Source organism: Carcharodon carcharias, chromosome 6 (genome assembly GCF_017639515.1).
Source record: "Carcharodon carcharias isolate sCarCar2 chromosome 6, sCarCar2.pri, whole genome shotgun sequence".
Classification (NCBI taxonomy): domain Eukaryota; kingdom Metazoa; phylum Chordata; class Chondrichthyes; order Lamniformes; family Lamnidae; genus Carcharodon; species Carcharodon carcharias.
In genome coordinates this window covers 144,919,650-144,933,194 of record NC_054472.1, presented here as the reverse complement: position 1 = coordinate 144,933,194, position 13,545 = coordinate 144,919,650, and the positions used below count along the sequence as shown (strand labels likewise).

The window sequence follows — 13,545 nt, the reverse complement described above, 5'->3', positions numbered from 1 at the left end:
CCTAACATAAGGTATATGGGGTGGGGCTTGAAAAAGAAAGACTTGCATTTATCTCACGCCTTTCATGACCACCGATCTCAAAGCACCTTCCGGCCAATTAAGTATTTTTGAAGTGTAGATACTGTTGTAGGAAAGCACAATCTTCTGGTTCATTGAGTGAGAGTGCTACTAACTGAGTCAATGTTTAATGCAAATAGTGCTGGGCTATCACCATATGGTGTGTCCAATTGACCTAGACAGGCACACTAGAAAGGAAAAACAGGGAAACGAACACACACACACACAAAAACTGGGTCACTGAATAGTGATTTGGAGTGCTTGATCTTCCCCCTTCCTAATCCAGGGAAGCTGGTACCAATTGTAGGTTCCCTTCTCTTTAGCTCTGAAGAAGAGTCATACGGACTTGAAACATTAACTGTTTTTCTCTCCACAGATGCTGTTAGACCTGCTGAGTTTTTCCAGCATTCTCTGTTTTTGTTGTAGATTCCCTAGGTGTTGGCCCAACTAGAAATCAGCTAACTCAGCATACAGCAGAGATTAAATGTTGACTCCATTGGCATGGCTCCAGATTCACCTTCCAGACTTTAACAGAGATCCCGTTTCCAACTAAGCTGTAGGGTATGTGGCTTCACTCACCAAAACTCAGAGGCTCAGATAAAGACAACTGTATCTCCAAGAGATAAAAGAACTTTATAATTTATATGTATTATATCATGAGGTTCATAAAACATCTTTCACATCCTCAGGACATCCCAAACACATTACATAGCCAATGAAATACCTCTTTAAGGTTGTTGTTAAAATGGGCAAAAGCAGCCAATTTGCGGGTAAGAAAGAGTTCACATTTATATAGCACCTTTCACGGCCTCAGAGTGCTTTACAGCACATTAAGACCATAAGACCATAAGACATAGGAGCAGAAATTAGGCCATTCGGCCCATTGAGTCTGCTCCGCCATTCAATCATGGCTGATAAATTTCTCAACCCCTTTCTCCCGCCTTCTCCTCGTAACCTTTGATCCCCTTATCAATCAAGAACCTATCTATCTTGGTCTTAAATACACTCAATGACCTGGCCTCCACAGCCTTCTGTGGCAATGAATTCCATAGATTCTACACTCTCTGGCTAAAGAAGTTTCTCCTCATCTCTGTTCTAAAAGGTCTTCCCTTTACTCTGAGGCTGTGCCCTCGGGTCCTAGTCTCTCCTACTAATGGAAACATCTTCCCCACATCCACTCTATCCAGGCCTTTCAGTATTCTGTAAGTTTCAATCAGATCCCCCCTAATCCTTCTAAACTCCATCGAGTTTGGTCCCAGGGTCCTCAAATGTTTCTCATATGTTAAGCCTTTCATTCCTGGGATCATTCTCGTGAACCTCCTCTGGACCCTCTCCAGGGCCAGCACATCCTTCCTGAGATATGGGGCCCAAAATTGCCCACAATATTCTTAATGTGGTCTGACCAGACCCTTATAAAGCCTCAGCAGCACATCCCTGCTTTTATATTCTAGTTCTCTCAAAATAAATGCCAACATTGCATTTGCCTTACTAACTACTGACTCAACCTGCACCTTAACCTTAAGAGAATCCTGGACTAGGAATCCCAAGTCCCTTTGCACTCCAGATTTCTGAATTCTCTCCCCATTTAGAAAATAGTATATGCCTCTATTCTTCCTACCAAAGTGCATGACCTCACACTTCCCCACGTTGTATTCCATCTGCCACTTCTTTGCCCATTCTCCTAACCTGTCCAAATCCTTCTGCAGCCTCCCTGCCTCCTCAATACTACCTGTCCCTCCACTTTTGTATCATCTGCAAACTTAGCCAGGATGCCCTCTGTTCCTTCATCTAGATCATTAATATATAAAGTGAAAAGTTGTGGTCCCAACACTGACCCCTGCGGAACTCCACTGGTCACCGGCCACCATCCTGAGAAGGACCCCCTTATCCCCACTCTCTGCCTCCTGCCAGACAGCCAATCTTCTATCCATGCTAGTACCTTGCCTCTAACACCATGAGCTCTTATCTTACTGAGCAGCCTCCTGTGCGGCACCTTGTCAAAGGCCTTCTGGAAATCCAAGTAGGTTATATCCATTGGCTCTCCTTTTTCTAACCTGCTCGTTACCTCCTCAAAGAATTCTAACAGATTTGTCAGGCATGACCTCCCCTTGATGAAACCATGCTGACTTTGCCCGATTTTACCATGCACTTCCAAGTATTCTGAAATCTCATCCTTAATAATGGAGGCTAAAATCTTACCAATGACCAAGGTCAGGTTAATCAGCCTGTAATTTCCCGTCTTTTGCCTCAATCCCTTCTTAAACAGGGGGGTTACATTCGCAATTTTCCAGTCCTCTGGGACCCTCCCTGACTCCAGCGATTCCTGAAAGATCGCCACTAACGCCTCCACTATCTCTTCAGCTATCTCCTTCAGAACTCTGAGCTGTAATCCATCTGGTCCAGGTAATTTATCCACCTTCAGACCTTTCAGTTTTCCTAGCACCTTCTCCTTGGTAATGGCCACCATACTCACCTCTGCCCCCCAACTCTCTTGAACTTTGGGGATGTCACTCGTCTCTTCCACTGTGAAGACTGACGCAAAGTACCTATTCAGTTCCTCCGCCATTGCTTCGTTCCCCACTACTACTTCTCCAGTGTAATTTTCCAGCAGCCCAATGTCCACTTTTGCCTCTCTCTTACCCTTTATATATCTAAAAAAACTCTTCCAATCTTCTTTTATATTACTGGCTAGTTTACCCTCATATTTAATCTTCTCCCTCCTTATTTCTTTTTTAGTTGTCCTCCTCGGAAGTGCAGTCACAGTTGTAATGTGGGAAACGCAGCAGCAAATTTCACACAGCAAGGTGCCATAAAAACAATACTAACTTCTTCTTAATTCAGAAAGAGTGCAGCTAAAGCAGCACCCATAATCAACTTCTCCTACTTTTTTTTGAAAAGTTGTCTAGTTACAACCAAAACCCCACAGTCATCAAAGAATCAGAGTCCACAATGAAAATAAAGAGCAGCTGACAATGTTGTTAATTTATAGGTCACATGGCCCCTTTTCATCCACCCGACTGCGGAATCCTGCCTGGCTCCCTCAGTAACATTACTGACCTCTCTGAAACCCATCCAGAATCATTTAACATCACGTTGGGTTCTAATTGCATCATTGGACCCCAATCTGCATTCTATTCATAAACTTCCCACTTCTGCAGTGGGAGGCTCATCAATACCATGAATGGATAAAATTAAAATGACAGTGACGGAGGATGCTGCTGGTTTAGGGGGGAGTTTCAGTTAGGAGAAGACCCTTGGTCTTCACACCTATCCGCAGTACTTGGTTTGCACAGATGTTTACATGGAAATTGCAATTCCCTCTGATGCACAAGGAGAACTTAATGAGACAATTGAAAGAGCAGTGTCCTAACCAATAATCCTCCCTCAACTAGCACCACTGAAATCAGGTTAACTTTGGGCAGATTATTACACTCAGTGTACAAGTGTGCGCCTGACAGGCCTGAACGTAAAATGATGCGCAATGTCGGCCGTGCAATCTTGGGATATTTCGCTCGGCGGGCACGCGCCAGAGTCGGCTGCGCGCCCGCCAATAATTAAAAGGCCTATTAAGGCCATTAACAATCGAATTAAATTCAAATTTACGCTGCCTGTCCAACCTAATGGTTGGCAGGCAGGCGAAAAGGCCAAGCGGCCTTTACATTTTTTATGAAACCTCATCCATGAGCAGGATGAGGTTTTCTAAAGCAAATAAATACTAATTAAAAACTTAATTTTTTAAATTAAAAACATGTTCCAGCTCATGTGACAGAGTCACAGCAGGGGACATGTTTTATAAATGTTTATTCTGTTCATGATTTTTCTTAAACAGGGCTTCAGTCTCCTTGAGGCAGCTCCATGCCTCAGGGAGACTGAAGCACTCATTCTCGTGCATGCGCGAACTATGCACTAGGCCTGGATCTCCCTCCTCCCCCCGCCCGCACAGGTAGCGATCGGCACCACAACACGATTTCACGCTGGCAGGCCAATTAAGGCCCACCCAGCATGGATCGTGCATGGTCAGCTTCCCGATCACCCCCACCCGCCCCCACCGAGCACCCCCGCTAAGGGCAAAATCCTGCCCTTAGTTATCTTACTACTGTCTATTGAATTTTGCTGCACAAAAACTGATTACTAAGCTTAACCTCACATGAAACCCTACTGTGTAGTACCTGTCCCTCCCATAGAATTCCATCCCTCTTACCCCAATTCTTTTGGAATCCCATCCCACATTACTCAACTCCAATGGAATTCTATCTTTCAAAAAAAGATATCAGCCATTTTCTGCTGATTTTTTCTTCTTTGAACAATGTGACATCTTCTGCAGAACAGGAGCTGCAGATTTACAAACTATAGAAAATTCCATTAGTAATAGTCTTCACTTCTCCATTGGAAATACCCCAAATATTACTCCAGTTCAGATCAACTCACTCAATGCAGACCAGGGATCAAACCTGGGATCTTTTCATCAATAAGGCTCGGTAACTTGCCTATCATTCTACTGGTGTCAGCTGTGCCTTGGTGGCAGCACGCTCAAAAATCAGCAAGTTGTGGATTCACTCTAGAGCCTTGAACATGTAATCCAGGCTGGCACTCCAGTGCAGTACTGAGGGGGTGCTGCACTAGCGGAGTGGTGTTCTTCAGATGAGACGTTAAACCAAGGTCCTGTCTGTCTTTTCAACAACAACAATGACATGTATGTATATAACACCTTTATTGTAATAAAACATCCCAAGTTGCTTCACAGGAGCATTATAAAGCAAAATATGGCACTAAGCCAGATAAGGAGATTTTTAGGGTAGCTGATCAAAAGTTTGGTCAAAGAGATAGGTTTTAAGGAGCATCTTATTATCGGAGGAAAGAGAGGTAGAGAGGCAGAGCAACTCAGGGAGGAAATTCCAGAGTTTAGGCCTTGGCAGTTGAAAGCAATAGTGAAGCAATTAAAATTAGTGCTCAGGAGATCAGAATTAGAAATGTGCTACATGAATACTATCTCATGGTGGGACCATGCTGTGTGCAAATTGGCTGCTGTGCTTTCCACATTAAAACAGTGACTACTGCTGTGAAGCACTTTGATTATAAGGTGCTACACAAATCCAATTTCTTTCTTTCCTTTCTGACTTAATTGTTTCTCAGTGCATGTAATATTCCAAGTTTGTTTACCTCTTCCATTGCTGCAGTCCACTTTCAGCCACACCAGCCACGACTTCCCATCTTTCAGTTGTCTTTTTGTGAGCTCTGCCAGGGCCGCCTCACTGTCGATCAGCACATGGAACATCTCCAGGCATTCCACCAGCTCAGCGCAGACATCCACTTTGTCAAAGGGAAGAGGATAGGCATACAGAATATCATCGAAACCACGGTCAGCGTAGAAATGAGCTTCGGCCAGTGTGGAGACTACGATACACCTCCGAGAGCCGCCTGTCATAATATCCGCACATTCCCTAAGATCAAGAAAAGAGAAACCACAAGCTCACCATCGGGACTAATAAAGTATGGGTACATCCCGCAATCCCTTTATTCCTACTCTCTAACTTCCATTCCTCAATCACTCCTAACCTATATCACAAGATTACCTACAATTCTATGCACTTTTGTTTTTGCTAATGATCTCTTCTGCAGAACCTTACCAAATGCCCTCTGGAAATCAATATACACAATATCCATAGACACTGCTCTGTCCATTTTAGTGAACTCCTCAAAAAAATGCAACTAGTTTTTTCAGACATGACCTACATTTTCTAAATCCATCCTGACTCTATTTTATCACCTATTTTAACTCAGAGTGTATTGGGTATGGGTGGATGCAGGGCAGGACAGAAGTTCCCACGGTGAGTTCAGCCTGAGGCCTGCAGCCCGTTTAACTACAAGGCTCATTTAAATCTAGTCTGACGGCAGGAACAGAAATTGGGCTGATAGCCCAAGGATGTCGGGACCAAAAGAATGATCACCAGCAGGGAGTTAATGCTAGGGAGAAAGGGGGGAAATGTTGCTTCTGGAAAGGGGTAAACAAGGATACTAGGGCAGGGGGTGCACACTTTCAAGGTCCAATTGAAGCATCCCAGCTTCTCCTGGCCCATGAGGAATCTGCAGAAAAGATCAATTTAAGTTCTTAGCTTGGCCTCTTCTGTCCTCCCCAGGTTCTACTGCCAGCTTTGTGCACCCCTCCCACCCCCCATACAGTCCCAATGATTTTAAGTAAAAATCACATGTGCAACCAATGACAGCATCAGGGATGCAAGGTTCACATTTTAATTAGAACATATTCCTGTGACAGACAGCCTCATTGCTACCAGAGGTCCAAAGTTTAAAATAACAGGAACGCTGGGGTTATGCAACAGTTTCTGCTGGCCATCATTTCCTCTCCGCCCATTTCCACCATTCCACCAGCCCAGAAGGTTCACTAGGTTGTTCCCGGGTATGGAGGGATTTCCTTATGAGGAGAGGTGGAGTAGGTTGGGCCTCATTGGAGTTGTACTCATTGGAGTTTAGAAGAATAAGAGGAGACCTTATTGAAACATTTAACATTCTTAGGGGGCTTGACAGAGAAGATGCTGGGAGGTTATTTCCTCTTGTGGGAGAGTCTAGGACCAGAGCATAATCTCAAAGTGAGGGGGCGCCCATTTAAAACAGAGATGAGGAGGAATTTCTTCTCTCAGAGGGTAGTGAATATGTGGAATTCTTTACTGCAGAGGGTTGTAGAGGCTGAGTCTTTAAGTATATTCAAGGCTGAGATAGCCAGATTTTTAATCAGTCAGTGAATCAAGGGTTATGGGGAAAAGGCAGGAAAGTGGAGTTGAGGGTTATCAGATCAGCCATGATCTAATTGAATGGCAGAACAGACTCAGTGGGCCGAATGGCCAACTTCTGCTCCTATGTCTTATGGTCTTATGGATGGGCTGAGTTAAAAGCAGCTCATTAGAGATTCATTCTTCTGTACTACTTGATCTGTTCAGCTTCTCCCAGATGTTGTGGAAATGAAAAACCGCCATTAGAACCATATTGTTTTTGCAACATGCTTTCATAATCTCCATAGTTATATATCCCTCAACCATGGAATAAATTACTACTATCAGAAGGATGATAGATAATTTGTGCCAGAACCCTATATCCTTTCTTCTTTAACTCAATCCCAGTGTCTGCATGGCCTAATGACCCTTTACAGAAATCCCTTCTTTGGCTGTAATTGTGCCTTCTGTCAATATTCCACCTCTTTTCCCAGTTTCCCTGTTTCCCTATCCTTTTGAAAGATTCGAAAGCTTGGAATATTTAGTTCACAATCATACCCTGCTTGTAGCCAGGTCTCTTTTCCAGTGACTAGATGAGCTGAAATTGTGTTTCTAGCTCAATAGTTTTATTTCTTAGGCTATGTACATTCCTGTACAGAACTTTTATTGGGATAACTGTTTCCACCTGTTTATATGTCCTGATAGTGTATTTCTATCACACTTTTGGTTACTGATGCTTTCTACAGTACTATAAAGAAAATGGAATATCTTTCTTTTAAATCACTCCCATTTTATGTTTAACATATGTCTTATTATCATTCCCTATGATCATATGTCCTCTTTATTCTTATCTGTGGTTTATTATTACTTCTCCATGAACACTCCCCTTCCCTTTATTAGTTTATAATAATTTTCACAGTCCTATTTAATCTTTCCCTTTTAGCCTGGTTCAGATTCAGCCCATGCCAGTGGAACAGCTTCTACATGTCACAGACCAGTCTTTTAACCATGTATTTACTTTCTTGATCTGTTTGTCCCTAAGATAATTAGCAATTGCCCTTACTATCTAGGCCATTGCCCTTACCATCCTGCTGTATGGCTCAGAATCCTGGGCCTGCTATAGCTGCCACATCAAAGCTCTGGAACTCTTCCACCAAAGACACCTGGGGTCCATCATGAGAATTCCATAGCAGGACAAAAGCACAAATGAGGAACCTCATCACGCTGGGCTTAAAAGCACGGAGATCCCCCTCCAGAAAATTCAGATTAGATGGGCAGCCATGTCTCCTGCATGGATGACTATGAATCGTCTGTGGGGAATTGTTTCAGGGCAAACAATATCAAGGTGGTCAGTACAAATGATACAGGGATACCCTAAAGAAGAGCCACACAAATGTCTGCATTGCAGACCACCTCTCGGGAAAACACAGCAGCTGACCAGTCCATGTGGAGGCAAGCACTGAAACTTGGTTCAGAATGTTTCAAGGACCATCTACGTCAAACTTGTAATATCCATTGTGCCCAGAGGAAGGATAGAGGTGGCGCAGCTACAGAAATTCCCCCAAGCACCAACAATGGTAACATGAACTGCCAGTTCTGTGAACGCCCACACCAATCTCACATTGGACTCTTCAGTTATGAGAGGACCCACAGAAGACAATTAAGTCACTTAAAGCTTGGACATCCTCAAGTAACAAGGAGTTTTGCACCATTATTGCAATTAGCATCTGTTATATGTCAGGTGGTAATTGCCAGGCTGACCAAATCCCAAAGGGGAACTGGGCCAAACTATCACAACGATTTGCAATTTGTATTTTTATTACGAGAATGTATACGTACTGAAGTCAAAAGTAGAGATTTCACTACTACTTTTGGAGATTTAAAATATTAAAGTAAAACATTTATTAACAAAAAGAAAAAAAACTTAAACAGGCAAGATTGCAGTTACACAATTAAATTTAGTCTTACACCATTTCCCAAAAGATTTCTACTTAGCTAGTCTCACAAATATACACCCTTTTCCAGGTGTCATGAAGCTAACCTTTATTCATAATATTTTTCTGGTTTATTGTGAAATAGGTTTATGGAGATAAGTATAGTTGGGTCTGTGTGTGATTTAATTACATTTTGTAGTCAAGCAGACTGCAAGCTTTAAATCATCGAAAAAAGCTAGGTGCTTGACATCTTAATAAATAAACATGGATGTTAGCTTAGCATGTAAGGTGTGAAGGGAATTAGCATTTTAGATAAACGAAGGGATATTTGGATTTCAAAGGGATTTTAGTCTGTTTACAACTAGCCAGATAAGCAAGGCTAAGGAATATGTTTATTTTTTCCCAAAGGTTACTGGAAATAGTGGCAACATGAAAGATTTTATATTGTGAGGAAGGTACAGTTTTAAAGACATATGCAACAATAGAATTTACATATTAAAAAGAGCAAAACATATATAAGGGAGGATGAAAGGTTATGTGTCAGAAGGCCATGTAAGATCTGACAGGTCTGTATGAAATAGCCTGAATGAAGCCTCCAGCATTTGTGCATAAGTCTGCTATCTATCGAAACTGAAGTTGAAGAAAAGCCATTTGGAATTCCATTGTCCAGGGTACTGTGTTAACTTGCTGAGTTTGTTTTAAATCTAAAATCTATTGTGGACTGCTACCTTAAAGGGAGTGTAACTGGAGGTCAAGTTAATAGGAATTTTAGGAATTATTATAGTAGTAATTGCAATCTTATGTATGCGCTCAAAATCTTTTATTTTGTTAATAAATATTTTAATTTAATTTTTAAAAATCTCTAAAGGTCTTGGTGGACATATTACTTCTGAATTCAATGCATGCATCTCGTAATAAATACAAATTGCAAAACTATTGTGATAGCGCAACCAAGATTCCCTCATGGATTTGGTCTGCCTGGCAGACATCACCTGCCACGTCATAATAAATTGGGGATCTTTGCAGGATATTTGAAATTCCTTGATTAGTTTGGAGTTGGTGAATCTTAAGGTTATGAGTATGAGAAGCACAATGAATTCAGGAGTTGGTGTGAGGGATTTTAAAGTGGTGAGACTGCAAAAATGGCTGTATCCATATTTAAAGTGCAGCCGTGCGCAGACCTCTCAGTGCTTCCAGCCCAGGGCTGCTGTACGGAAGACATAGTCCTGAAAGGCAAAAAGATTACTAGGTTCAATGACGTGTCCCTCAAGTGCCTTTTGGACGCTGTGGAGGCCCGCTGTGATGTCCTGTACCCACGCTCTGTTCACAGGATGGGTAACAGAATCACCAATCCGGCTTAGGAGGCGGCAGCAGCAGTGGTCAATGCCAACACCCTGCAAAAGAGGACAGCCACCCAGTGCTGCAAGACGATGAACGATCTCCTTCGTTCCACCAGGGTAAGACCCTCTTCTCATCACTCTCAACTCACACAATCACAAACCCATCACATATCCATAAGGCCCTCATTCACTGCCAGTTCAAGGGACATCACCATTCAATCTCTCACACACAACTTCATTGTCCTCATCCTGTCCGTGGGACCACTCGCCACACATACATGCGGGGCATACTTATTGTCCGGCCTGCCAGGCGTCCTGCTTACATTCTCTCCATCTCTATTCATGCAGGACAAGCTGGCACAACAATAAGAGAGAGAGGTCACAGACTGGTGGAGGAATGCCTGAATTCAAGGTCCTCATGGACTTTGAAAACAGAGCCATCGAGCTGGCCGGCGAGGACCTGGACTGTTCCTGTGCTGATGGTGAGGTTGGCAGTGCTCTACCAAATGGGGATTCAGCAGTCCAATATCCATCAGCCAACCATGCTGTGAGTGATGTGCCTTGTTTCACAGGCTTTTGCAGGCACATCTGGGAAACAGCCGACAGGGTCATAATCTAGGGCCTCCAATCAAGCCCAGAAGAAACCTCTGAAGAGGAATCTGAAGACACCCTCTTTGAAGTCCCATCACAGCGCTCACCCACACCCTCCACCATCGCAGAGACACACACCTAGATTTAGAGTAGCCTCGGGATGACAATCTGGTGAACACATCACACTTTCTGATCCACAGCAGGTGGGCGCAGGGACTTCCCAGCTCCCTGGCACTCGGAGGACTGCTGGAAGCCAGAATGTTGCTGAGTCCAAGTGAGATGAGGAGCCCCTGGACTCGGTCATGTCTCAGTTGCTGGAAAAACAAAGGCAAGCTCGGGAACATCAAAAAGGGATGTCTGCTGCACTCCTCAGGTTGCAAGGCACAATGGAGGAGTCCGTCCGCCTTCAGGCTGAGGTGACAGCACTGGCATGCCAACACACCAAGGTCAACACTGGTAGGATGGTGCCTGCCAGGACGTTGCTCCTGCGCTGCTGTGTGGGCTGAACTCCATCGCTGACGCCATAGTTGGCCTCCAATAGTCTGTGCGCAAGAGGGGTGTGGGGCAGCTCAACCTCACTCCAGCTCCCCCTTCTCCTCAAGGAGTCAGCCAGGGGCCTTTGGGCACCCATAGGGAGGAGGATCCGCAGGAGCACACCGCGGTGCCATCCAGGTGACTCCGGGAGTGTTCAGCCCATCCGGATCCACTTTTTCTGGGACCCCAGCAGCTCTAGCTCCACAGGTCGAGGAGGGTGCCACTGCCACACAGGACCCCGAAAGCAGGCTAGGACCCCCAAGCTTTTGGCCCTCCAGAGGACGCCCATATAGGTCATCACAGACAGGGCGTTGCAGTCAGCAAGCTGCCTCCACCTCCGCTGTGGATGTCAGGGGAGCACCAGGATGTAGTGGCAGGGTTAGGAAGGTTAAGAATATGTAACTCTTTCGAGTACAAACACATTTCCATCTGTTTCAGATGAAGTTACATTGTTTCATAGTTTGCCATTGTGAGATTTGAACTCTTGATACTCTTTTGAGTAAACCTGTTTCCATCTGTTTCAGATGAAGTTACATTGTTTCATAGTTTGCCATTGTGAGATTTGAACTCTTGATCTTGGGGTTGCAAGCCCAGTACCATAACCACTTGGCTATTTAGGCCAAGTTGCACAGCCTGGGCACGGGTGTTAATCACTTGTACACACTGTTCACTATTGTAAATAAACTCTCAACTATGTCTCCCTGCCTGTGGCTCCTTGTTCTGATGAGCAGTGTTCATGTCACTCAGATGTGAAACCTTTCTGCACAAGATAAAGGCAGGCGGCAGTACAGGGCCTCTTCCCTGTGCTTTGAACAGCCTTCAGACCAAAGACACACCCTGGACGCATTACTGATGCCTGCACCTCGGCGGTGCTTGTCATTGCTGCCAGAATGTCGTGGGCAGGTGTCACAGAGTTCCAAAATTCTCTCTGTGCTCTCAGCACCTTTAAGATGGGACTGGCCCCCATCTCTTCAGCATCTGTGACCAGTGATGCTGTGCTCCTGAAGAGGTCAGCTACTGAAGGCAGACAAAGGATCAGATGCTATTAAAGTTTCATGGCTGCATCTACATGATATGACCCTGATAATGGAGCGCAAGCGAGTTGCCCTCAACCAGACAGGAGTCAGACGTTCTCAGAGGCAATGGGAGATCTATAGAGTGTCCTTACTGCATGTCATCATCATCCTCCTGCAACTGAGCAAATATTAGGGCCTCCACTGTGTCTCCATGACAGAAGCATTATCACAGAAGGTAGGTGCGCTGCCATAAGTCTGATTGGAGTCAAACATTCATAGATGCAATGTGAGGATCTATGGTGTCTTCTCACTCCATGTTGTCATCGTCCTCCACAAATCTAGCAGCTGTGAGGACCTCCTGAGCATACCTGCCTCATCTGGCCAGCGCGAGGGCCTCATCGTCACCGAGGACCTCCTCACCCTCATACCCGTGGATGTCCTCCTCATTGGCAGAGACGTCCAGCTCCTCCATCTCCGCCTCAGCTAGCTCCTCTCTCCGTTGCCACGCCAGGTTGTAAATGGTGCAGCAGGCGACGACGATGCGTGGCACCCTCTCTGGATTATATTGCAGGGCTCCACCAGACCAGTCCAGGCACTGGAACCTCATTTTCAGCATCCCGATGGTTTGCTCCACCAAGTTGTGAGTTGCAGCATTAATTCATTATACCTTCTCTCTGCTGTAGTCTGAGGCCGTTGCATGGGTGTCATCAGCCACATTCTCTGCAGGTGGCCTTTGTCCCTGAGAAGCAATCCCTGTAGCCTGGAAGACATCAGGGATCTGTGACCAACTGAGAATGTAGGAGTCGTGGACACTCCCTGGAAATCGTGCACAGATCTACTGGATGCATTTGTGGTGGTTGCACACCAGCTGCACATTCAGCAAATGGAAGCCCTTGTGGTTGACATAGTTGACCGTTTGTTGCAACGGAGATCTGAGTGCCGCATGAGTACAGTCGATCGCATCTGCAGCTGTGGGAAACCCGTGTTCTGGGCACATCCGATCGCTTTTAATTGCATCCTGTCAAAGTGCGTAAAGTTGTGTGCCCTCGCAAAGATTGCATCTGTGATTTCATGGATGCATTTTTGGGTGGAGGCTTGTTATATCCCACAGAGGTCACCTGTGGAGCCCTGAAAGCAGTCACTGGTGGAAGAAACTTAGCGCCACGGTCACTTTCACGGCCACTGGCAGATGATGCCCTCCTTGTCCCCATGGCACCAAATCCTGCAGTAACTGGTAGATGTGACCGACCAGTTCCCTAAACATGCGCAGTTTTCAGCTACACTGGTTCTCAGTCATCTGCAGGAATGAAAAACAACATCTATAGACCCGGGGTGTCGCTAGGCACCG

The 13,545-nt window shown here is 44.9% G+C and overlaps 1 protein-coding gene across 5 annotated transcripts in view; it reads right to left on the bottom strand.

The window, feature by feature from the left end:
- The window catches only part of zgc:162816 (uncharacterized protein LOC571260 homolog), a 68,977-nt gene that overhangs the window by 35,061 nt on the left and 20,371 nt on the right, over nt 1-13,545 (bottom strand). For all 5 annotated transcript variants that reach the window (XM_041189844.1, XM_041189843.1, XM_041189841.1 and 2 more), the window contains exon 3: nt 5,218-5,498. In XM_041189844.1, coding sequence (XP_041045778.1) covers nt 5,218-5,498 — 281 coding nt within the window. The remainder of the gene's footprint in view (nt 1-5,217; nt 5,499-13,545) is intronic.